Source organism: Falco peregrinus, chromosome 7 (genome assembly GCF_023634155.1).
Source record: "Falco peregrinus isolate bFalPer1 chromosome 7, bFalPer1.pri, whole genome shotgun sequence".
In the NCBI taxonomy this organism is placed as follows: Eukaryota; Metazoa; Chordata; class Aves; order Falconiformes; family Falconidae; genus Falco; species Falco peregrinus.
Genome location: NC_073727.1, coordinates 49958852 through 49983462, shown reverse-complemented (window position 1 = coordinate 49983462; position 24611 = coordinate 49958852). Strand labels below are relative to the sequence as shown.

At 41.5% G+C, this 24611-nt stretch overlaps 1 protein-coding gene across 4 annotated transcripts in view; it reads left to right on the top strand.

The window, feature by feature from the left end:
* AGPAT4 (1-acylglycerol-3-phosphate O-acyltransferase 4) overlaps nucleotides 1–24611 on the top strand; it is a 79957-nt gene that overhangs the window by 31889 nt on the left and 23457 nt on the right. For 3 of the 4 annotated variants that reach the window (XM_055810567.1, XM_055810569.1, XM_055810568.1), the window contains 3 exons: nucleotides 11591–11760; nucleotides 21442–21603; nucleotides 23846–23999. In XM_055810567.1, the coding sequence (XP_055666542.1) occupies nucleotides 11591–11760; nucleotides 21442–21603; nucleotides 23846–23999 (486 nt within the window). The remainder of the gene's footprint in view (nucleotides 1–11590; nucleotides 11761–21441; nucleotides 21604–23845; nucleotides 24000–24611) is intronic. The other variant, XM_055810570.1, reaches the window with a different exon arrangement.

Here is a 24611-nt window from a genome sequence, read left to right as displayed (position 1 = left end):
TAAATTACCTTTTGCTCGGTTTCCTAATTAAATTAACTTTTCTTCCAATTTGTGCTAGAGAATGCTTTCTTTCGCAACTGGTAGTCTCTTTTATCATCAGTCATTTTTCTCTGAGATAAATTCACATCCTCACTCATTAAACGTGTTGATGGCATGAATTTAGAGCAACAAAAATAATGGGATTTTCTCTCTTGATGTGCCATTTTGTTCTGAAATAGTTTCTTTCCCAAGTCCAAATTTTAGTTTCAAATCAAACAAAAGAGGATAAACTTGCTGTATGTAGAAATTAAACTGTTCTAAGAATACATGCTAGAAGGAAAGAAATTATGTGAAAATAGTGGGAATTTTTCCTAAATATCTGGATTAAACATGAAAGATTCACTTAAGAGTCAAAAAACTTTCCTAATCTTTAGATGGTCTAATTAGTACATAAAAGAAATACATATGGCAAAAAAAGTCACATGAGTGTGTAAGCTGTGTTTCTGAGTGAAACTATGGGTCCCTAAGTATGGGCAATGTTGATCACCTTATTAATTAAGGAAATGTAGTGATTCATTGTATCAAAAGTTGACTGTGATAGAATAAATACAAGTTAGGGCTATGATATCTATTAACTTAGTTCAGTTGCTTTTGTGTGTACTTGAATTTTCAGATCCTGCCTCCCCTCCCCACCCGGGCCCCAGAAGGTGATTTTCAGCTGAGTAGTCTTTTGGGAAAGGTTCCTGGCTGGTGCAACCCTGCTTAAACAGAAGCCTTTGCAAGCCATTGCTCCAAGATAGTGACTTCCTTCTTGCCCAGTGAATACTCATTGTAGCCTGTGGTAGTGTAGCTCTGCTGTGTGTTTTTCAAGCAGCGATGGAAGCGAGGAGACATTGGTCCGTAAGACAGTCCGTTTGGAAAATCACACTCTTCTCCCCCTCAATGACAGGAAATGGTACTAGAAAGGAGTTCCTGCATCATAGAAGTAGATTCGTACTGTTTCTAGCAGCAGTATAATATACTCTTTTTAAGATAAATCTTGTTCAGTTTATAAAGCTGTTGAATATTTTTAATCTGCCAAAGTAATTAGAAGAAGCCTCAGAATATGTTTTCAGTCGCTTTTGACATGGTTGTTCTTGTGCTAGTGGTATTTAGCTTAAATTGTTCTTTTTCTGCGCTGTTAACCTCCTGCATCCTTAAGCCATATTTGTGGGAAGCAACACAATCCTCTTTCAGCATTTTTTGATAGCTTGAGTGAGCCAAGCTCTTCTATTTCCCAGACATCCTGATAGCCCTGGTCTGCATCCTGCTTTGTTTCAGCTTTTCCTTCCTGAGCATGGATGCCTGGTACTGATGTGCTGGCCCACAGTTTCTCTCAGTGATGCAATGTGTTATTCCCTTTCTCTCCAAGAACAAACATCCTAATGCTATCTTTTTCCTTCTTAAAGCTTCATAATACAAACAGAGCAGAAACTTTCAGTGGCATTCTCTCCCGTCGTTTCCAAATTATGAGGCTCTACTTTATGAGTTCTGCAAGGCATCATGCAGTGATTAGTCCTATCAAAATTAATTCCATTTCTATTACCTTACCTCTCAAGGTCATCTGATTCTTAAAGTGTGTTCTGATTTTGTATTAGCTATAAAATTTATTAATTTGCATTGAATGTTTTAGGTGTCAGGAACACTTGGAGGAGATGTTTCTTTATTCAGATTGACCAAAAGGCAACAAAAACAGATAAATGCACTTTTTAGTTTACTTCTCCTTTACAGATGTTTACTAATCTTCATTTTTCCTTTTGTTTAATAGCAATTTCTTTTATTGTACCATATGAATGGTTTAGTGTAGCCTGGTGCATTAGATTTGAAATCTCTTTTTTGTCTATAAAATCAGAGTTATTAGATAATGACATACAGACCTTCCTCTGAAAAATTACAGAGGGATTGTTTTCCTGAATTCCAACTCTTGCAGACATATCTTCTTGTTTGTTTGTTACGGTTTTGTTCCCATGTAGTACTGAGGCCTGATTACTATGGCTGTAGTTACTCTGATCATTTATCAACTCATCAGTTTTACTGGTATGTTTCTACTCTTTGCTGTTTTTAAAAACATAGTTCCATTTCACCTCTGATTCAGTATTTTGGGAGGTAATCTGGGTCTACCTGACTTTAAATTAATTAGATTGAGTTTTGCATTATCTTTTTTATTTCCATACAGCTTCCCTTCCTTGTTGCTTTCTCTTTGGTGATACTGCTGATGTAAAAATGTTTTGTTGTTGGGACGCTCTTGCTTATCTAAAATTTCTCTCATCCTGGTTAAGAATGACTGAATCATTAGTCATTCTTAACAGTTAGCAGCCTTAGTCATTAGTCTGCTCACCATTCAGAAACCAGAATTTAATCATAAAGGCCGAGTTCTTTACAGTGGTACTGGGTCTAGCTGGTACAGATTTTTTTTTTTAATTTGTCTTTTTTTGTGATAGCCTGTATGGTGCTGTGTTTTGCATTTGTAACTAAAACAGTGTTGGTAACACGCCAGTTTTTTGGCTATTGCTGAACAGTGCTTGCACAGCTTCAAGGCTTTCTCTTTTCCCTTGGGAGGGGATGCAACCAGGAAAGCTGACCCAAACTGACCGAGGACATATTCCATGCCATGTAACGTTATGCTCAGAAAGAAAAAATGAGGGGAGGGCTATTTATTGGAAGGCAGCCATTACCTTGAGACAGGTTGGGCGTCTTTCTGCTTGTGGTAGGTGATTGCTTTTGTGTCACTTCTTTTGGGTTTCTCCTCCTTCTTGTTCTTTCCGTTGCTTATTAAACTGTCTTTATATCAACCCATGAGTTTTCTTGCTTCTGCTCTTCATAGTCTCTTCCTGGCCCCCTGGGGATGGGGGAGGTAAGTGGCTCACAGAAGCACAGCTTTGCTTAGCTGCTGACCAGGGTTAACCCATAACATACGTTTTTCTCAAATAATATGGGGAAAAAAAAAGTTCCTTCTGTAATCAGATGAAGTATGGGGGTCATCCAACAGAATTCTGGGTCTGTCCCAGTGGAACAAATTTATCCATCCATTCCCCTACTCTCCCATTCACTGAAATCCAAACCAACCTGGCTTACTCATGCTGTCTTTTCACAGAAAGAAATGCCAGGGCCTCAGTTACTGATGAACAAGAAGTAATACTCTACTTTGTTTAAAACTTAGATTGCAGTCCTGACTGGCACTTCCACTCTGTCTCTCCTAGCCTTTTTTGTACTAGAAGGTGGATTCTTTTTCGGCCCGTACCATGCAAAAGTTTACAGATGTATCAGATGTTTCTTTCTGATCACTGAAATCCTGGTCAAAACTGGTAAAATTCTTTAACTGACTGTGCCCATCTGGTGACTCCTGTGTTTTAACAGTAGTTGTAATTTTTTCATCTTGTTACCTAGTGAGTTTTTTGCTTGTGTTTGCATCGGCAGTTACTTGCATTTCTTTCCTCTGTTTGTACATGCTGTAAGTCCTGTAAATAGCTGATGCTTCTTCTTAAAGTTTAAGGTATGCCAGATTCTCAACTTTTATTTAGAGCAAGTTGCTCCTAGCCCTTCTGGTATCAGAAAAGGGCCTGAAAAGAAACTGTAAAGATTCAAATACCTGGTGGCAAGTTCTTGTCCATATATTTGGCATTTTATAAAGGTTTGGGAGCAGATTCCTAACCACTGCATAATTATTTGAGTTGATTTTTTGAGTCTATCAATTTAAGATGGCACTTGCTTATGTTTAATATAGGTTACCCTGCTCTCACTGAAGCTTCTGTTTTTGGGATTTAGACAGTAATATGCCACGCCTAACCATGAAAATGAGAACTGGAGTAATCTTATCTACTGTTCAGCCAAGCTGTCGTTGCTGCAGCAGCTTCATCTGTGGGACACAGTAGTCCCTGCACACTTCTGGGCAAGGTGTGCTGCAGGGTCATACTTGATGAAGGCATACCAGGAGAGGGATGCGTGATGGATCAGGTGGTATTTTCCTTTGTACTAGGGTGGGTCTGTGTGCCAGAGTATGAAAGTTGTTTGGTTGTCTTTTTAGAAAGCGGTTGCTGCGCAAGCCCAAGCTGTCAAATACTGTATTACTGATCACTGCAGAACACGTGACACCTCCTTTTAAGTATTCTCACCTACTTTTTTCATGTTTCCTCTCCCAGCACTCATCTCATATGACTGTCAGTGCCTGTAGAGATGAATGTACTAGACTTCCTGGTTTGTGTACATCAAATACTGAACAATTTAATAAAAAGCATAATCTCATATTCACGGAAACCTGACCTCAGCTACTGCTTGCTAAGATAAAATGCTTCCTTCTACTAAGGACAGAGCAAAACTCTTCCTGATACTCCTTATGTACATTTCTTATTCAGGAAAGCTGCTTCATAGTACAGAACCACTGAGCATGCTTCTCCAGAATGCCTTCTGCATCCTAACAGGCCACCTCAGAAGAATGTATTATTGAAGTGCATCCTAGAAACCTATGTTAAACTTGAAGAAGGCGATGTGTAGTGTATAAATCCTTCGTTTTGAAATTAAAACTTACTTTAGAAATAGTTGTGTGCATGTCGCAGTCAAGATAGCAGATGATGCTGGTTGCTTAAGAAAGACAGTTTGTGCAAGCTAGAAGAGTAGGTTAGTGCTGTTAAATCAGTACTGACAGTTGGAGCCCAGCCTGCTTTTCCTGGGGGCAGTGGGGATTATCTGTGTGAAGCACGATGTGTTAGACATCATGAAGTACTTCGATGGATGATGCCCGTCCACATGGATAACAGGAGGGTGGTAGTGTATCTGCTTTTTACTGTTTGGGATGATGTTCAATTGGCTGAAGACAGTTGGGATAGAGTTAAGAAAAGTGGATAATATAAATGATTTGCAGGCAAAAGTATTGTTTTTTATTAGACCAGTTGGCATACCTGGAAAACTGGAAAGGATTAATATGCAGAAGGCTGCCTTCAAGCTTAAAAGAGAAATTACAATGTTCAGGTTAAAATCAGACTGTGAACAGTTGATGGAAGGTTAATTTATTCATCCATTAGCCTGTGAGAGGAAGAAGGGTTGGTACCTACGGATTTGGGGAGAGTAGGGATACAGGACAAAGGAAGACAGGGAATTATGTATGGAATACTGATGTTAGCTGAAGGTACATGGAGGTGATGGAAACCATAACTTCATAATCATCCTTTACAGCTATCTTCTGACTGGTTTTAGTATATTATAGACTAGGCTTTTTTTGAGAGGAAGCAGAAGTTGGTCATGAATCCACCAACATGGAAAGCATGCATGCAGGCTCAGGACAGATGTATGTTGTTTCTTCTTTTCAGTTAACCTTCTCCTGCAGAGAATATCACTAACTTACTCCCCAGAAACTTTTTTGGGGTAGCTGGCTAGCTGGAGTTGGTAGGTTTTGGACTTTTTGAGGCTGTCATTTCTTTCCTGTTGATAACTAATTCCATGAAGAACTGAACGTTGAGGTCTTTATTATAAACCTAATGGTCATAATATACCATTCTTAACAGTTAAAAGGTTTACTCAGCTAGGTAATGACAGTATTTCTTAAATTAAAAGATATGCAAGCTTAAAAATAATAAAACCTACAAGTAGGCTGAAGATACATTACGTTTTTAGTCTGTACATATATATAAAGTTGCTTAAAAGAAAGTATTGAAACAAGGCTCATGTTCCTTTTACGCAGTGACTTGCAGTGGATGGACTGTAGTAATTTTTAGTTTGCTAAGCAGTTCCTCTGTGGTGGTGCTCCTGTACACAGGCAAAAGCCGGTGGTGGTGAGATGGAACTGCCTGGTTTCTTGCTCATACAAAGCAATTGTTGGTGTCATAGGAACTTGCCAAGTGGCATGTTTTCTTTCACAGTTTGTTGGTACTGACTCCTTTGATCAGCATATGCTATACTGTCCTCAGTCATTTGTGGCAAAACCAGCACATTGTCTTTGTTGGAATATAAGATTGGTGAAGAAAAGTACATTAAAAGAATTTCTTGCAAGCAAATGCTGAAATAAATGGGTCTTGGAGCCAGAATGTATGAGAGGGCTGGGCTGTGTTTATCTCTTTCCTTGCAAGTGCACCCAGTAACTTACTGTGATGGGTGGGGGATTAAGAGTTGTCATTACTGCCTTCCTCTCTGCTGGTAATTTCTGTCCCTAAAAGCGCAGCCATGTAATTCACTGAAGTGTTACTCAAGGGAGTTGCTTACAGGATCTCCTGTGGGGACTGGGGCAGAAATCTCCGAAAGTGGACCTGCAGCCAATGGGGAAAGGTTTTGTTGGTTTTTCTTTTTATATTTCTGTGCGTGATTTTTTCCTCACATCAGCTTCCCACCTTTTGCTTCAAAACAGCTTTAAAGGAGCAGAAAAGAAGTCCAAAGATAATAGCGATTATTTTGCCACCTCGGGTAAATGGAGGGCAGTTAGGTAGTAGATAGTGGTGCTGAGGCAAGAGGGGGCGGGATTTTGGTTTTCCTTTCTGTTTAAACCAGTCGATTTATGCATTTTCCTACAGGAGGCTGAAGACCAGGACTTCTGTCTTGGAGTGGACCAGATTATTACACCTCATTGGTGCTCACATGCATACCTGCATGTGTTGTTTGTGCAGAATAAAGAATGGAAGGGAATTTGCTTTAAGTTGAAGAGTTGATGCCTCCTCTGGCTGGGCACTGTGAGGGACCTCCCCTTCATCTTGGGGAAAGGAGGAAGGCATTATTTGTTTTTTCCCCAAGAACTAGCTTTTTGTTCCCCTCACAGGAAGTACGTATATGCTTTTTTATAATAATGTTATTTTAAATGTGTTACAGTGTTCCAGCTCTGAGCTCCAATTGTTTCATGTACCTAATCAGTGCAAGCTTACAGCAGAACTCCTGCCTTCAAGTTTTCCTCATAATTACTTGTAGCTCCTGCAGAGAAGGGAGACCAGAAATAAATGACTGGTCTGGTTAGATGGCATAGTGAAGCACTGGAATAGTCTGTGTAAGGAGGCTGTCGAGTCATCAGTACTTGGAAGTGTGTTGAAAACCTCCTAGGCAGCTTTGCAGTTAATATAGTAGCTATCATTTAGGAGTTTAATCCTCTTTGTGGTACACAGAGGGCATTTGAGTAGTCCAGAGAAGATAATAGACTTGCTTTTCTTAGTTACCTGTAGACTTAATTCATTCTATGGAAAGTATTTAAGAGGTGCACCTAGTAGGTGCAGTCTGAAAATCTGGAAAGATAGTAAGATATTATTGTAAGTAATTTTTCCACCGACAGGCATGGACTGGACTACACTATCTGTCTGTCTTTAGCCTTATTTTTACATATTTTTTTAAATGCTTTCCCCATCCTCGGTATTCTATGCATTGTGATCATTCATCATGCAACCATTTACCTTGTCTGGTCTTTGAAAGGGTGGTCATAGCTTGCCCACCTGTCTTGCTTTTTATTTGTACTGGAGAGTTTACTATGCTTTTACTGTATATTCCCATGAAAATTTTGAGTTCTCTTCCTTGATGTTGTCTTGATACATAGGTTAAAGAAAACGAAGAATGTCATATAGGGAAACAGTTCTGTTGCTCTTTAAAACAGGTTATGAACTCACTTGAGATCTTCAAATTATTGTACTTATTAATACATAACTGTGCTTTCAGTTTCAATTTTAAATAGTCATTTTATGGTTAATCTTGTAAGCAAATGTTTTCATGGCTTATGAAGAATCGTTAGCTCAAGAAATTACTAACAACTTCTGTAGAACAGTGTCAACTGTTTTAATGACTCATTCCTGCAAAACTTTGAGGTGGAAAATAACAAATCTCAGTAAATTATGTGTGTGTTTTCCTTCTTCCCTTAAATGTTTTTTCATGTAACTAGTTATAGTTCAGGTCAGCCTTGGAGATGTTTTCTTTTTAGTTATTTTATATTAGTATAAGTACAGACATTGAGGCAGTTCAGATTGGTGCAGTGAAGGGCTAGGAAACAGTTTACTTTCATAGTAGGTAGGGTCTGTTCTGTGTAGCAGGGTGAGGGGGGGTTCTTTTATTCCAGAAAGGTAGAAAACCTCAAAATTCTTAAGCAGACAGTGTGTCCATATTAGGCATTTGAAGGCAGGTTTTCTCCCCTAGCACCAGCATCTCTTGAAGCTAGTTGTAATGTACTGCAAGGATGCTGCCTTCAAAGCAGGAATAAGAGATCTCAAGTTCTTTTGGTTGTTTGTTTTTTATCTTCCTTTGCATTATTCATATGGAAGTCCATGCCTGTCTGTGGAAAAAATACTTACAATAGTAACTTACTAGCTTTCCAGATTTTCAGACTGCACCTACCAGGTGCACATTTTAAACGACTGGGGGAGTTGCTTTGTAAGGTGGGAACCCCTGTGATGTGGGTGAATGTGTATTTACCAGCTCAGCTGTGATGTTCAAACTCTAAAACCTCGTGAAAGGAGGTGGGGAGAAGCCTTAGAAATCTTGGACCAGCCCTGGCTGGGAAGAAGAGAATTTCCCCCCTATACAGATTGATTTTTAGTTATACAGTCTGACTGATCTACAAAGAGGAGGAAACTTGCAATGATCATCTACACTGTGAAGGAAGGAAGGAGAGAGTGTGTACGAGTGACCTTGTGCTGCTGAGCCACCATGCAAGTTGCTGGGATAATACCTTTCTGTGGCCGGTTGTGGAAGTAAGCTGGTGACGTGATGCAAGAGTAGCACAAACTAGCACTACTAATCACTGCTTGAGAGCTGCAAAGAGAAAGGAGGCTGGGAAGAAGGGGGAAGAAAGAGTAGGGAAGATGAGGGGAAGAAACATGTTAAGAACTTAAAGGCTGGCAGATGGTATTTACTGTATTTAATACAGAGGCATTCAGTGCCTGCTTTGTCTTTTTGTGACAACTGCCTGAGCACATTAGTGACAAACAGGCATGCGAGATGAGGAATAGAGACCTGTTTCTGCAGTATTTATTCAAATAAAAATCCTGCTTGTGTGAAGCCAGAAGAATCAAACCACCCATAGAAATATTTTTGTCTGTGCTTTTTTGGAATGTATTTGAGACTGAGGATGTGTAACTGAAGAGCTCTATGCATATGACACACCCGTATAGTGAATTTGTGATATATTAATAGTTCTTTTCAGATTCGTTAGGAAAAGACAGAATTTTAAAAACCCCACACTTGGAAGTGCAATGTCTTTGAAGTTGTCTTTTTCTCAGGTAAAGTTTGGTGGGTGTTTTTTTTTTCTCTTCAAGAGGGCCTCATAGTCATCATCTCTACTTGTTACAGGCAATAGGTTTAATGGCAGTAGAGGTTAAAAAAGAGAAAATCCCATCTGGCAGTCATTTCTTCTTTTAGTTGGATTACTAGTTAAATGAAAGACAAACTAATCCTGTAACTAGCTTCCTTTCTTTTCTGTGATTGTGTGGGATTTTTTTTGGGGTGTTGTGCCCACCCACCTACTCTCCACCCCCCCACCCCCACCCCCAGTTATTCAATTTTGTGGTATTGGGGAGTGGGGGGCATTTATTTTCAGTACAAATCCAATAGAAAGCAACACTTTTGGAAAGATTTAAAGTTGTGAGTGTGCGCCTCAAGGCAGCTGTTAACGGGGAAAGTCTGGAAGCGCAGTTGTGTATATGCTTCTGTGTCCCCATAGCGTTCTTGCTTTAGCTTTTATTGAGAAATCAGCTTCCAACAAGTGAAATCATTGTTCAGTTAACGTAGGCGGTTGAGGTCTCACTCCACATCTCTGGCTATTGCTTTAATGCATACTAGCATGCATGGAATAATATGTGCTCCTGCCACGGTAGTAGTTACCTGCCTCGATGAGAAGGATGCAGGGGAACTGACAAATCAGTCATTTATCTGTACCATAAATATAGTTTTAGCATATTTAGGTAATTAAGAATAGAGATTGTTTATTAGCCTGGCTGTAACATTAATTCATGTCACTAATGCCAGTTCTCCAGTGTACAGCACAGTGTCATCTGAAAGTTTCAGGCAATTAATTTCACTAATGATGACTGAAAATGTAGATGACTTGTTCCTAGCTGTTTTCTGTTTTCGGTCACTAGTTGAGGCCAGTGGGGGGCCAAAACTGAAAGGATTTCCGAAGCATTTCAAAAACTGGCCTGGTCTTGATCTTCTCTGAGGTGAATGAGGATTTTGTGGTGCTTTCAGGCTTGCCTGAAGCCAGGAGAGTATCTGAGATGTCTTGTCCTTGCAGCAGAGACATTCATATGGCACAGGTATGCTCTGAGAAGGAGATATGTTTCACTTAGTAAAGAATAAGCCCTCACATTAGCCATTTGCTTTGGTGCAGAAGTTTTGTGATAGCTTTGACAGGAAGTAAATGCACCCTTAATTCCTCTTCTTTACCATCTTGACAGACAGCTTTCATTTAGCCCCATGGTCCCCCCAGTTCAGGACATGGGGCTGCTTGCGGAGAGCCACTGCTTTAGGTTTTCTTTTTCCATCTCCATGGAGACAGAACTCCCCAAGCTTGTTGGCTTTACTCACTTACTTCAACTTTCCATGCCCCAGACCAGAGAGACTTTGCTAAATGAAGGTTTGATTCACAAGTCTTGTGGTCAGGCTTGTAGGTACAAGCAAAACGAATACAAAGCCTGCTTCTTGTCTGTGCTTGATAACGGAATAAGCAAATAGGAAGGTGAAAGCTATATATAGTCACTAGGAGACTGCTGAGAAACCACTCTCCAGCTCCTAAGTACAGCTGTGTTTTAGACAGCCCTCACTGTACTACCAATCCCTGTATTATTTCTTAAATTAGGTTTTGGGAACAAATCTGTGTGCCAATCCAGAGTGGTTTTGAGATATTTAACAGTGATTTCCCTGTTTCTTCATCCCTCCCTCCCCCCCCCACCCCCCCATTTGCTTCATCAGTTCATCAACCAAGGGATGTGCAGATAGTTATACTACTAATAACTGTTCTTGGCTCTACACACTTTGCTAGCCACCCCACCGGCCTTGTCTTTGGTCTGGGGATAGATGTTCTTCATCCAGTCTAAGCTGTTGGCTTTGATCTGGATGATTGATACACCCCTGTCAAATGTAGGATGCATCAGTTCTAGCAGGGCATATGGCTGTTAACAAGTTAAGAGGATGATGCATAAGATGTACATGTAACAGACGTGGTTCAAGATGTCTTGTCCAAACTGTTTTCTGGTCTATAATTGTACAGTTTTTAGAGGAGCGTGAGGTCCTATATGTGGCAGGAATAGGTATGTTTGTTTCTCCTGCAAACATGTTCTGTTCTGCATGTAATTTTGTTGTACTGTTGTAAACCATAAATGCTAATTCTGCGTGTACTTTGATAAAGTAATTTGCAGTTTTCAAATAAATTAAACTCCTTTTTCTCAATATCTCTGTAGAAAATTTCTGCTCCCTCTTTCAATTCAATCTTACTTCCCTTTCTTCTTTGTCTGTGCCTTGCTGTACCAAGATGTGTGACTCTGTGGTTCATGTTCAGCTTTTCAGCTTCATTACAGCCCTTTCTTTGCCATGTGCTGTTGAGGTGACTGATGCTTTTCAACATATTACTAATTTGTGGCTTTGCATATACTATGTACATTCATATGTTTCTTGTTCTTTATTCCAGAGATGGTGATGCTGTTGGAATGGTGGTCAGGCACCGATTGCACCCTCTACACTGACCCAGAGAGTTACCACAAATATGGGAAGGAGAATGCCATCGTAATCCTTAATCACAACTTTGAAATCGACTTTCTCTGTGGTTGGAACTTCTGTGAAAGATTTGGGGTCTTGGGGGTGAGTTTTGTTTAGCATTTAAAATAAACTTCCTCTTCTTGGATGCAGGGAAAAAAACCCAAAACACAAATCCTTTGTGGTTTTGAAAGTTGATAGATCTCTGCTCAGATTTCACTCAGCCACCATCCAGAATTAGAGAAGTGAACCTAAAACAATGCAGTGCAAGTATATGTCATACTGAGACGGGATTGCTTGGGCATTCATCGAAGTTTTAAAAGCATTGTCATTAAAGCTGTTGGAGGAGGTGTTTTTTTTTTTTTTAACCTGTGGAGGCCATTACAGTTGTATTTCTCTGTGTGCTTGCTAGGTAGCTCTTAGGGTTCATTGTGCTGCAAAAAGATGAGCTGTTCTGTGATTCGTTCCCAATAAGTTGTAGAATTTGTTTGCATTCTCCAGTACAGTCTTAAAAATCTACAGGTTTCAGACACGCCTTCTCTCTCTCCTGCTTTAATTAATGCGGTGAAGAAAGGAGAGGTGACTGGGGAGGGAGAAGGTGAAGACAACTTAGGGCCAAAGGAGTTGGGACTGATTGTGCTTGGCTGCAGGAGGCAGACAAAAAGGCTTTTGTTACAACATCCAGCTGTACCCTGCAGCCCTGGCAGACAATGGCCCTGCTCTTAACAGGGTCACAAGCATGTGTCCAAACTCTGTGTTTTACAGCTTGAACTTCTATTAGGTGAAGCCATTAAATGCTATAATTTTTTGTTTGATTGTCATGGTTTTACCCAGTAGGCGACTAAACACCACACAGCTGATTGCTTACTCCCTACCCCCAGTGGGATGGGGAAGAGAATTGGGGGAAAAAAACCTAAAATTTATGCATTGACATAAAGATGGCTTATTAAAACAGAAAAGTAAGGGAAACTAATAATAATAACGATAAAACAATTAGAATATAGAAAACAAGTGATGCACAATGCAATGGCTCACCACTCAGACTGATGCCCAGCAAGTTCCTGAGCAGTGGCTGCCAGCCAGCTTTCCTCCTAGTTTATATACTGAGCGTGACGTCATATGGTATGGAATATCCCTTTGGTCAGTTGGGATCAGCTGTCCTGGCTGTGTCCCCTCCCAACTTCTTGTGCCCCACAGCCTTCTCGCTGGTGGAGTGGTGTGAGAAGCTGAAAAGTCCTTGACTTAGTGTAAACACTGCTTAGCAACAACTAAAACATCATCTTATCAACGTTATTCTCATTCTATATCCAAACCACAGAACTATGCCATGTACTAGGAAGAAAATTAACTTTATCCCAGCCAAAACCAGGACATTGTTTTTGCACATTTAAAAACTAAACTTCCTTAGACCTGTCTGGCACCAAAAGGAAAAATAAAAAAAAATAAAGTCTTTCCCTTTTCCTCATCAGAAAACTGCCCCTCCTGGCCCGAGTTGCAATGATCAATCTGTGCATTGTTCTGCTTCTTTTGTCTCTCTTCTCCTGTACTGGCTTTCTTGTTTCTCCTTACAGTCAAACTACCATAGTCCCAGTAGGTTTATAATGCTCTATCAATGTCGTTCTGTTTTTATCAATGTCGTTTTAGTTTTTTTGCTGTTTGTGGAGGGGTGGAGTGGCGTCCTTTCTTGCATGTTGTTAGGTTTGTGAACCATGGTCCTCTTCTAATGACTCAGATGGCATGAGGTTCTCCACTTTCATGAAAGTTTTTGAATGGCTGTGGAAGAAGGTCTAGCACAAAGAACCAAAGAAGGTGCTAAGAATCGGAGAAGTGTGTGTGGACAAAAAGCCCAAGAATGACAATTCTAACATTTATTTTACTTATTAATTTTTTCTTTAATATGATACTTTCGGAGCATCCATTGAAAATTCTAGGAGGCACTGGGTTGACAGTGCTGAATGAGAGCCAGAGAGCCAGATATCTGTTTGTTTATAGTGGAGAAGGAGATAACCACATGAAGAAGCAATTCTATGCTTGCTTTTACTCTTGCAAGTTATTGTAACTATTGAGACTGTCTTGCTAGCTGCAGCTGAACTCTATGCAGCTGGATATACTAATGTGTAATTGTTTGCAGCACCAAACCTTAGAAAATTTTTTTGGTTGTTGTTAGAAATTAGAAAAAGGAAGCAAACTTAAAAAACCTAGAAGCTGACAGGAATTTCAGGCAAACCTGTGTTCAGCCCAAACTGTTTATTACTTACATCTGTATTCCACTTGTGAGCTTATTTGGGTTTTTTGGTTTTTGTGGGTTTTTTTGTGAAGGGATCTTCCTGTTTTGTTTTCAGTCCTTGATACCCATCAGCTACATCTCTTTGTGCGGCCAGACCTCAGTGATGTGTGCAGGAGGGAGGGAACATAGGGGTACTTGATGCCAAGTCAATATCATGCTACTGTGGACAGCAATGGATGTCCTAGGGAACAGCTGAATCCTGACTCCTCCTGACAGAGGCGGCTGCAAAAAGCTGTAAGGGAAGCAGGAGCTGCCTGCCAAATTGGCTTTCTGTAGAGTTAGAAACATCACAGCCCCAACAGGACGAAAATTTGTCCACACCAGTGTTTTCTAGTAAAAGACAGGGCGGCTGTTATGATCCTGAACCAGGGTGACTGTGATGGTTGTGTTGTGGATGCTCTGCTTTTCCACCCCATGCTGGTGCAATGGCTGGGGGAGATGCTGACTCCGGTGTCTGTGTGTTGCTCTGTTGTGTAAATAGAGATGTGGTTTTGGTGACAGGTCCCTGTGGTCTGCTGTGCCCTTCCATTTTCCTGCCTGTGACATTCCAGTCTTAGGACTTACCTTCTTCTTAGTGGTGGACAGCATAGCTGCTGTATCAGCATTTGAACACTTTAGTAGCATTTCGTTTCTTCAAGATGTGCGCTAAGCATCCCTTTGAATACAGACCCACTGGACACCAGAACTTGAAATCAGGACAGAGGTGTGTTCTGTGGAGGGAGGTTTTATTCAGGACTTACACCAAAAGCACGTTAATATGCTGTCTGCCAATATTCACTGTACCCTTCTACTTCATTGCTTGCTCTCTCCAAGCAGTGATAAAATAGCTTTTTTAGTAATTTCAGTAACCCTTTTTTCTGAGATGAAGACATTTATATTAGCAAAAATTGCCTGTGCTTTAAAGCTAAACCTGCTAGTTTATCTGTTCATCTTCTGGTATCTTGAGTTTCAAGTTATTCATGCTGATGGTCTTTCTACCTTGGCAAAACATAAACATTACTCTGAGTGGCTCATTATGTTGGCATCAAAATATGTGCATTTCTGAGAGCCCATAGTTGTTTATTTCTTGTCAGGGTAGACAAGGCAGAAAACCATTATGAAAAATTGGTTGTTAACTATCTTGCTTTAAGTTTCTCATAAAAAAATTGCTAAGCACATGTAATAAATTTTAACCCTGACTAACTGTTCCAATGCCAGGAAACCCAAATTTTATTTAAAAGTTGTTTATGCCAAAGCTTGCTGTTGGAAAAACTGAACATGCCCCTAAATATAGGTGTGAGAAGATACTTTGGTAGGTTATTGTATGGCACCGATAGGTGTGTGAACACAGTAGTTTGCTTGTACATTTTAATATATTAATAGATTTTAAACTAGGTTTGAAGGGGGAAAGGGATAAAACCAGACTTGCTAGAGATAAGCCTGGGGGCGGCACGCCAGTGTTTGAGATCTGGTGTGCTAGCCCGGTCCTTTGGTCTGCCATCTCAGTGGAGGTAGGGGATGGAGGTCCATGTGACAGCAAAGGTGCAAGGGTTATTGATGTGTTAGAAACCATGGAAGTGCCTGAGAATGGTCACATAGGAATTAGGGCTTCTCCCCCCAGAAAGGTAGCGGGATCAATAGCCAACTAATGTGCATCTACACCAATGCATGCAGCATGGGCAACAAACAGGAGTTGGAAGCTGTTGCGCAGCTAGGAAACTATGATATAGTTGCCATCACAGAAACATGGTGGGATGACCTGCACAGCTGGAGTGCTGCAATGGATGGCTGTAAAATCCTCAAAAGGACAGGCAAGGAAGGAGAGCTGGTGGAGTAACCCTGTGTGTTAGGGAATGTTTTGGTTATCTAGAGCTTAATGATGACAATGGTATTTGTGTTTGTGGGTAAGAATCAGGGGGAAAGCCACCAAGGCAGATATCATGGTGGGAGTCTGTTATAGACCACCCAACCAGGATGAAGAGGCAGACAAAATATTCTGTAAGCAGTCTCACGATCACTAGCCCTTGGTCTTGTGGGGGACTTCGACTTAACAGATGTCTGCTGGGGATACAGCAGAGAGGAAACAGTCTAGGAGGTTCCTGGAGTGTGTGGAAGATGATAACTTCCTAACACAGCTGGTGAGTGAGCCAACTAGGGAAGGCACCCCCCTGGACTTGTTGTTTGTGAACAGGGAAGGATTCGTGGGTGATGTGATGGTTAGAGGCTGTCTTGGGCATAGAGATCATGAAAAACTAGGTTTTGATTCTCGGAGAAGGGGTGGGGGTGGGGGTCAGCAGAACTGCTACTTCAGAATTCCAGAAGGCAGACTTTGGCCTTTAAGGAGACAGGTTGACAAAGTCCCTTGGGAGGCAGTCTTGAAGGGCAAAAGAGTCCAGCAAGGCTGGACATTCTTCAAGAAGGAAATCTTAAAGGCGCAGGAGCAGGCTGTCCCCATGTGCAGAAAGACGAGCAGGTGGGAAAGACGACCACCCTGGCTGAACAGAGAGCTTTGGCTGGAACTCAGGGAAAAAGGGAAATTTTATGAGCAGATCATTTTGAGCGCTGTCATGTGGCATGTACAGGACAAGCAGGAGATCAGGTCCAGTTAGCCCAAGTTTGAAAGGCAGGTCCTGCTTGACTAACCTGATCTCCTTCTATGGCAAGGTGATCCACCTAGTGGATGAAGAAAAGGCTGTGGGTGTTGTCTGCCTGGATCTCAGTAAAGCCTTAGGCACCATTTCCCACAGCATTCTCCTGGAGAAACTGGCTCCTCGTGACTTGGACAAGTGTATTGTTCACTGGGTAAAAACTGGCTGGACAGCCAAGCCAAAGGAGTGGTGGGGAATGGAGTTAACTCCAGTTGGCAGCCAGTCACAAGTGGTGTTCCCCAGGGCTCAGTGCTGGGGCCAGTTCTGTTTAATCTCTTTATCATTGATCTGGATGAGGGGATCGAGCGCACCCTCAGTAAGTTTGCAGACGACACCAAGCTGGGGGGAGTGTTGATCTGCCTGAGGGCAGGAAGGCTCTGCAGGGGGGTCTGGACAGGCTGGGCCGATGGGCCGAGGCCAGTTGTATGAGGTTCAACAAGGGCAAGTGCCTCGTCCCGCACTTGGGTCACACCAGCCCGACGCAGCGCTACAGGCTCAGGGAAAAGCGGCTGGAAACTGCCTGGTGGGAAAGGGCCTGGGGGTGCTGGTCAACAGCCAGCTGAGCATGAGCCAGCAGTGTGCCCAGGTGGCCAAGGTGGCCAATAGCGTCCTGGCTTGTATCAGAGACTGTGGCCAGCAGGACGAGGGCAGTGATCGCCCCCCTGTACCCGGCACCGGTGAGGCCGCACCTGGAACCCTGTGTTCAGGTGGGGGCCCCTCACTGCAAGGCAGACACTGAGGTGCTGGAGCGTGTCCAGAGACGGGCAACGGAGCTGGGGAAGGGTCTGGAGCACAAGTCTGATGGGGAGCGGCTGAGGGAGCTGGGGGTGTCTAACCTGGAGAAGAGGAGGAGCAGGGAGACCTTATTGCTCTGTACAGCTACCTGACAGGAGGTTGTAGTGGGGTGGGGGTCAGTCTCTTTTCCCAAGTAACAAGTGATAGGGTGAGAGGAAACGGCCACAAGTTTGTGCCAGAGGGGGGTTTGACTGGATGTTATGAAAAGTTTCTTCACCAAGAGTGTTGTCAAAGCATTGGAACAGGCTGCCCAGGGAAGTGGTTGAGTTACCATCCCTGGAGATACTTAAAAGCCGTGTAGATGCGGCACTTTAGGGACATGATTTAGTGGTGGACTTGGCAGTGTTAGGTTAAGAGTTGGACTCGATGATGTTGTCTCTTCCAACCTCAATAGTTTTATGATTCTGTGATCCTAAATTATGTATTTGTTCATGTAGGCAGCCAAAACTACATTATTATTTGTATTTAATACAGCATTTTAGCATGTGCTTGGGCATACGTCCTCTAAAATATTGCTATGTTAACCTTTCCAACATGGAAAAGTTTTATTCAACGTGAAGCATTATAAATTAGGAGCCTAACTAAATTTCTGGAACGATGGCTTCGAGGGCCTAAAGAAACACATCTTTCCATCTTGATGTCCCAGAGAACATACTACGATGGAGTGCTACATTTCAAAAATAGAGCAAATGGAATCATCAAAAGTATGTCAATGCTGAGGGCAGCTTGGAGAGCAAATAACCTATGAGGCAAAGTGCTGGTGCTGCTAATGGTTTGTAGCTACAGTGCATTTGTTTTGAAACTGTGGAATAAATTCGTTAGACATCCTTAGCTTGCAGCTTGATTTTATGCTGCATCAAGAGGCGATGAATAACTGAGGCTGGATGTATAAATCAAGAGTTTCTTTTGCTGACAGCATAGCTGTGCAAATGCATCTGAAGTAAGCTTGTAAAAATACTTTTTTTTTTATGTGATGTTATTGCAGTCATTCACGAAAGGAGAACTTCATGGGTATTTCCACCTGAACACACTTGGCCAAAAGAAATTAATCTGTATTAAAATGCTATTACTGTAGACAAGTTATCCCCGTCCAGTGATAATTTCATTAAACATCTGTTAAGAGTTACACAGTTCTGAGCACTGAAAATGTTTGACTTCCTTCATCAAGGCACCTTACATGGAATAAATCAGCACTTCTTAATGAATTTATTCTGTTGAACAAGCTGAATTTGAAGGTTAGAGGTGAGTGTCACATACTTAGCAAAGCACTTTGTTAAAGGTAGTAGCTGAAGTCAACCAGAGCTATGTTTTTGCCCTTGGATATTTATACAGGAGCTGTGCATGAGTAGGTGACTGAAACAGAATAGGTTGTAGCTCTAGTTATTTTAAGAGAAGATCGTAGCTTCTGAGGGGAGGCCTAATGTATTCCTCCCACATGAGAGCTATTCTTGCCAGTATAACGCACTAAGGGGTTTCCTTTCTCTAATTAGTTCTGTGTCATTAGCCTTTCTTCTACTTCTAGGATTGATGGGGCGCACAAAATAGCGTAAGGTGCTTTAGTTTCTTTTAATGTACATCTAAGGAGTTGTACTCTCGTGTGTCTAAAAGAGCACTTTTAAAAATGCATCTGCACAGAAAATTATGAGCGTGTGCCCTGAGGAAGAGTGCAAACATCTATTTGGCTTTTGTGGTTGTACCTGTGCTCTGTGACACCTTAGCTCACAATATAATTTCTGTGGTTTACCAGGGAAAAAGAACCAAAACGGTGGCAGCTTCTCTCCTGCCCCTTAACTCATATGCTTTTAAAAATATGCAAAACATTAGAAAATAATAGAAAAGTGAAATAGTTACTTTAACTTCTTTTTGGACTAGGATTCCTGTGTTTTAAATTCTGGTAGGGAGGACTACTGGATTGTTTTTTCTGACTCTGTGCTCTGGAGGCCCTGTACATTCTATGCAGAGCACATTTGTATTTGCTTATGGTAGGTTTTGTGATACTGAACACTTACTGTAAATAAACTTCAAGAGCATAGGGTTTTTTTCTTTTCTTGGAGGGTGACACTGGTTGCTTTTTGCCTCATTGAGCAGTGGCTCGTGCTACGCTGTGGCTGATGGCTGCCCTGGTTGAGGCTGAGGTAATCTGTAGTTCCCTAAGGTTTTAGTCCTCCCTGCTGGGCTAGAAACACTTCACATGACTGTTGTGGTTTCTGGGGCAAAGCCTTGGCTCCGCTAGCTTCCTCAGGCATGTACAGGGGAGAGAAATGGAAGAGCGTATGAACTGGTCTCTGAGCTTTGAATGAAAGCTGTACTGTATGTGGCCTACAACAAAAAATGCTCTTTGGAGGCTTTTAAAGCTGTATGCTAGAACTATTTAAACATATTTTGGAAATGAGAAAATGACTGGTATTAAGAGGAACTGAGAAATGGAAGAACAGTAGTGTGGAAGGGCAAAAGAGAGAGCTAAGGAAAGTCATGGGAGGAAAGCCTGTTTCTCTGTGGCCAGTTTGGGGAGCTGGAGGAGGAGGCTGGGCTCTGTGTTACTGCTGCCATGCAGTAGGGACTGATGTCCAACATGGCTTGAAGCTGAAATGGCAAAAGGCATGCTGAATCCTATGGCTGCTCCTTGTGGGAAAGTGGGGTTTGGACACCTGATCTGGGCTCATCACTGAAATTCTTGAATGGTCGAGAGGGAGCACTTCATTACAGAGTGTTAAATCATTTGATGGTTCCTGCATTCAGGAATACTGCATAACAGAATTGTCTCATGTTATCTTCTGCTTTGCTTCTGTGTAACAGTTGATAGTGAAGCTATGTGATGTGCACTTGCCTTCCAGTCTTAGGAGCTTAATTATTTAAGGTGTTTTCTTTTTCAAGGAAGAAGAGCAGATGATAGGAATAAGCCGAGATAAAGAATTAGGTCAAGTCTCTTCCCCTGGTAACCAAATGAGCAACAGTGACCAAAAAAAAAATAATTGTTCGTGGTAATTTCTACAGTAAAAAATTCCTACTTACTCAAATGCGATGTCCTGAAACTCATTTGTAGAGCATTTTGATGAGATAGCTTATAATGATATCTTCGATAGAAACTGGACTACAATTGCTTCACCTGTCCTCTGAGAAAATGTCTCTGGTTTCCAGGAAATGCCGAAGCAACTATTTCTATACACACACACACATGCCATTTTATTCTCTAAGTAACGAAGTGAAACAGAAGACAACTCACCAAGGCAGGCTAGCTTGGAGGACAGGAAAGGAGCAAGTGGAATAATTTCTGCTGCACAAAGGGATGCCAGTTTGAGATGATCACGGAGTTAAATTCTGGAGTAGAACTTGAGATTTGAAACTTGCTGAATGCTTGATAAACCATAGGCTGCCTGTGGAGGATCTGGACAAACACTTCAGTTCTGTCATGCCTGTGAGACAGGAACAGTACTTCCCCACCAGGAGTATGCTTTGAGACAGATTCATTAGTGGAAGTATTTATGCTCTTCCATAAACAAACTTAAACGCAAATTAAGTATTTTTCTTGCTGTTGTTGTTTCTAGTGTTGTTTAAGGTTTATTCCATTGGTAAACCATGTGCATGCATCAATATATAGTTGTGTATCAATGGCTCTGTGACTCTGCTTCTCATTCAGAATAGATTTTTCCTGTCATGGTGGGATGTACCAGCTTTGGGGAGAAGTGTAACTGTAAAGTATCTTAAAGGAACTTGAGTTGCCACTGCCCATGGCCCCCTTGAATTAAGAATTTTGATTTATGTGGTTTGGATCTTTTGCATAGATTCCTCAGTGGTTGAAGGAATTTAGCTTGTGGTGTTTTGGGTTTCAGGGTTTGGGTAGGATAGACACACACACATATATTTAATTCTGGAAGTCTTCTTTCATGCATGTGTCTGAGATTAGATTAGATTATTCTGTCGTATGAGAAAAACTTATTTGTTTTGCTTTTGCACTGGTGTTAAAACTGGGACTGGTCAAGATTGAATCAATACATTAGTGTCTAACAGTGCATGTGTCATAACCACAGAGAACTCTTCAGTGGCGTAACTGTTTTACTTGCTCTGACTGTCCTGCAGAGTTCCAAAGTGCTTGCAAAGAAGGAGCTCTCCTACATGCCTGTCATTGGCTGGATGTGGTATTTCCTAGAGATAGTCTTCTGCAAGCGTAAGTGGGAGGAAGATCGGAAAACAGTCATGCAGAAGTTGCTGAATCTCCGGGACTACCCTGAAAACTTTTGGGTAAGTGATGACTAACAAGTGTAGTGTGAGGTTCTGTAGTGCTTGGGAGGGATGAAGGGCATAGACAGTATGTGATGGTTGCCAGGTTGCTCCAGAGAACTGTAATTCACGAGCTTCCTGGCAGCATCAGGAGAATATTCTCTAAGAAATGAACTCTCTCTTGAATTTCTCATGTAGTAGTCTGTCTTGCCTCGATTCTTCCTCTGTAGTATGGAGCCTGCAGATGTTATTCCAAAAATGTCTCCACTGTGATCCATTCAGTAAACTTTGTGGTCCTCTAAATACAGGAGCTGGAGAGGGGTAAATGGTGGTTCATGGTGGTGTAACAGATGCACGTGACAATGTTGTATTGAAACACATTAGCTGTATTCTTTACCTAAGCTCCCCTCGTGCCCTAGATGGCAGAGCTCATACTAGTATTTTCTCCTTCCTTTTCCCTGTGATCCTGCCATTCCTGTGAAGTCGCTAGCTCAGATGTGGCCCAGTAGAAGTGGAAACCACAGATAAGCACCTGGTCTGGGGCCATTAGGTGTGTTACAGGGAGAGGATTGGTGCCACCTTTCTGTAACAGGAAAGTTATTTTTTGCATCACCATCATTTTTTTGGTATTGAGCTTGTCTGGCACTTCCTAATGTGGGAACGCAAAGCCTTTGAGTTTTTTCTCTTCTCAATAATCAGAGAAATTCTAGTTCTTTTGAGCTGGTGATGGTGAGAGAGGGATTCAGTTAAGGAAATGGTATTCTTAAGCAGCCTCTCAAAAGCCTATAGAAACTGTTGCTTAGGAAGTGGCTTCCTAGTGAAAGATGTATATGCTGTGTCTCATATTTTCAGAAACAAAACTTTTTTTTTTTAAATTGTCATTGATTTAAATAAGAGCTAAGCAATCAAAACTAAGTTCTGTGCTTTGAACAATTAAATGACTTCCAGGCAGGACATTGTCTAGTAAAGGAACAATTCTTGGTTTCTAATCCCAGCCTCTCGCACAGGGATTTGCTTGTGCTCTGTGACTCTTAAAAGGTGTTGAATACCTTTCTGTACCACCTACGCAGTTCAGCTCCAATTCGTGAGCACAAACCACCAGCATACTCTGTATGCTGCTGTAGAGGGATTACTAAGGAGGAACTACGCCTGCAGTAAGGGAGATAGAGTTGCTGACATACACCAGAGGTTATTGCAGTGTGGACTTTTAATCTGCCTTTGTATCATGACATAATGTCAAAAGGCACATCAGCAGCACTTTGGAAGGTAGAAAGACAGAGCGTGCTAATGGGGCTAGGAGAATTTTCTCATCATTTTAGGTTTCATATAGCTGTTTAACATGATGCATATGATCATTGAGTAAAAGTGCTCTTAGATGATCTGGAACTGAAGTTGGCTGCTTGGCTAGTTTCTTCAGTCTGTCTTTGTTGGCTAAATCTTTGCTATGGGTTATGAGAACTTAGCTTGTGCAATTTGGTAATGCTCCCTGATGTTTTAGTTTGCATTCAAGCTTGGCAGAAAGCATGTGAGCAAGTGGTAAATCTCCAAAAATCTGTTTTCTCTCCTCGGCCTGCCAGTGGCAAAATTGTAATCATGCATGTCTGAGCTCTGAGGCTTGCATCTACTGCCTTGCATCTGTTACCAGCTCGGGCATTGGCATCCAAGTTACTGTCTGCAGTTGTCAGTGGTCCTCATGCCATAGTGAAAGCAAGTGGGTTGGAGTGAGGGCAGACGAGCTGGGCACTGAAACATCTCCTAGAAATGTGTTTGGTTTAGACACTTAGCAAGTTTTAGGTATCATGACACTTGAATACTTCACCATCAGTGAGACATTTGCAACAGGAGGCATGCTTGAAGTGTTTTCTAACATCTCCATCATTAGAGATGGAGTGACCTGTTTAGAGAAATAGTGTAATTTTGATAGCAAGAAGCAGAGCAGATGTTAAAGCCTAAAGGCTAGATAGAGTTCAAACAAGAGCATGGCAAGTTGGATGGGTGCAGGTAATTGAGAGGGTTTGGGTTTTTGGGCTGTGTTGTATTTTTCTGTTGTTGGTGGGTTTTTTTGTTTGTTTGGTTGGGTTTTTGGTTCTTTTTTTTTTTATTACTGCAGGGCAATTAAATTACGTAAATGAGTATGTGGCTACACCTGTCTTTGCTAGGAGTGTTCATTTGGGCTGTGCTGTTGGGAATTAGAGAGGCCTCTGGTTAGACAGATGTAGCAGACCTGAGTTGCTGCCTAACTGTAGTTCTCTCTTGGTTTCAGTTCCTGATTCATTGCGAGGGCACAAGGTTCACAGAACAGAAGCACCAGATTAGCATGCAGGTAGCCGAAGCCAAAGGCCTGCCCAAGCTCAAGTATCACCTACTGCCACGAACGAAAGGATTTGCTGTCACCGTGCAGTGTTTGAGAAATGTAGGTAAGGAAAGTCACAGGCAATAATGCTAAATGGTTATTTCATCTAACTGCTGTCACTTTGCCATGCTCTTCTTTTCCTTGTAGCATATGTCCTAGCAGAAAAGCCCTGGGACCCTTCTGACCTTTCTTCCACTAGCCTGCAAAAATTAAAGATTAGGTTTTGCTAACAAAGTCCTGGGCTTCTTGGTTATTTTTTTTAATTGTTTTGTTTTGTTTTCTGTTGCTGTGAGTCTGCATCGGGGGATCTCTAGTTGCATGTTTCATACCTATTACCAAAGGGTAATATTTCTTGGTATTTACTAAGCAGTCCTGTTCTAAATTAAGCAAATACATCACTAGAGAATCTGAGGCCCTGTGTCTTAAATTCTCGTGGTAAATATCTGCCTCAAATACCACCATTTAAAAATCAAAAAATATTTTGCTTTAAATTTCTGTCTAGATGTATTTTAGAGGTTCTCCATGGAGCTGGGGGAGTAGAACTTGACTGAAGATATATGTAGGTGAAACTTTAAAATAAATTATATCTACATTACAGAACATGAGTAAGTTTTTCTTTGTTAACATTGTTCTGAACCCCCCACCCGCCAGTTATTTCTGGCTACTTGCGTTTGCC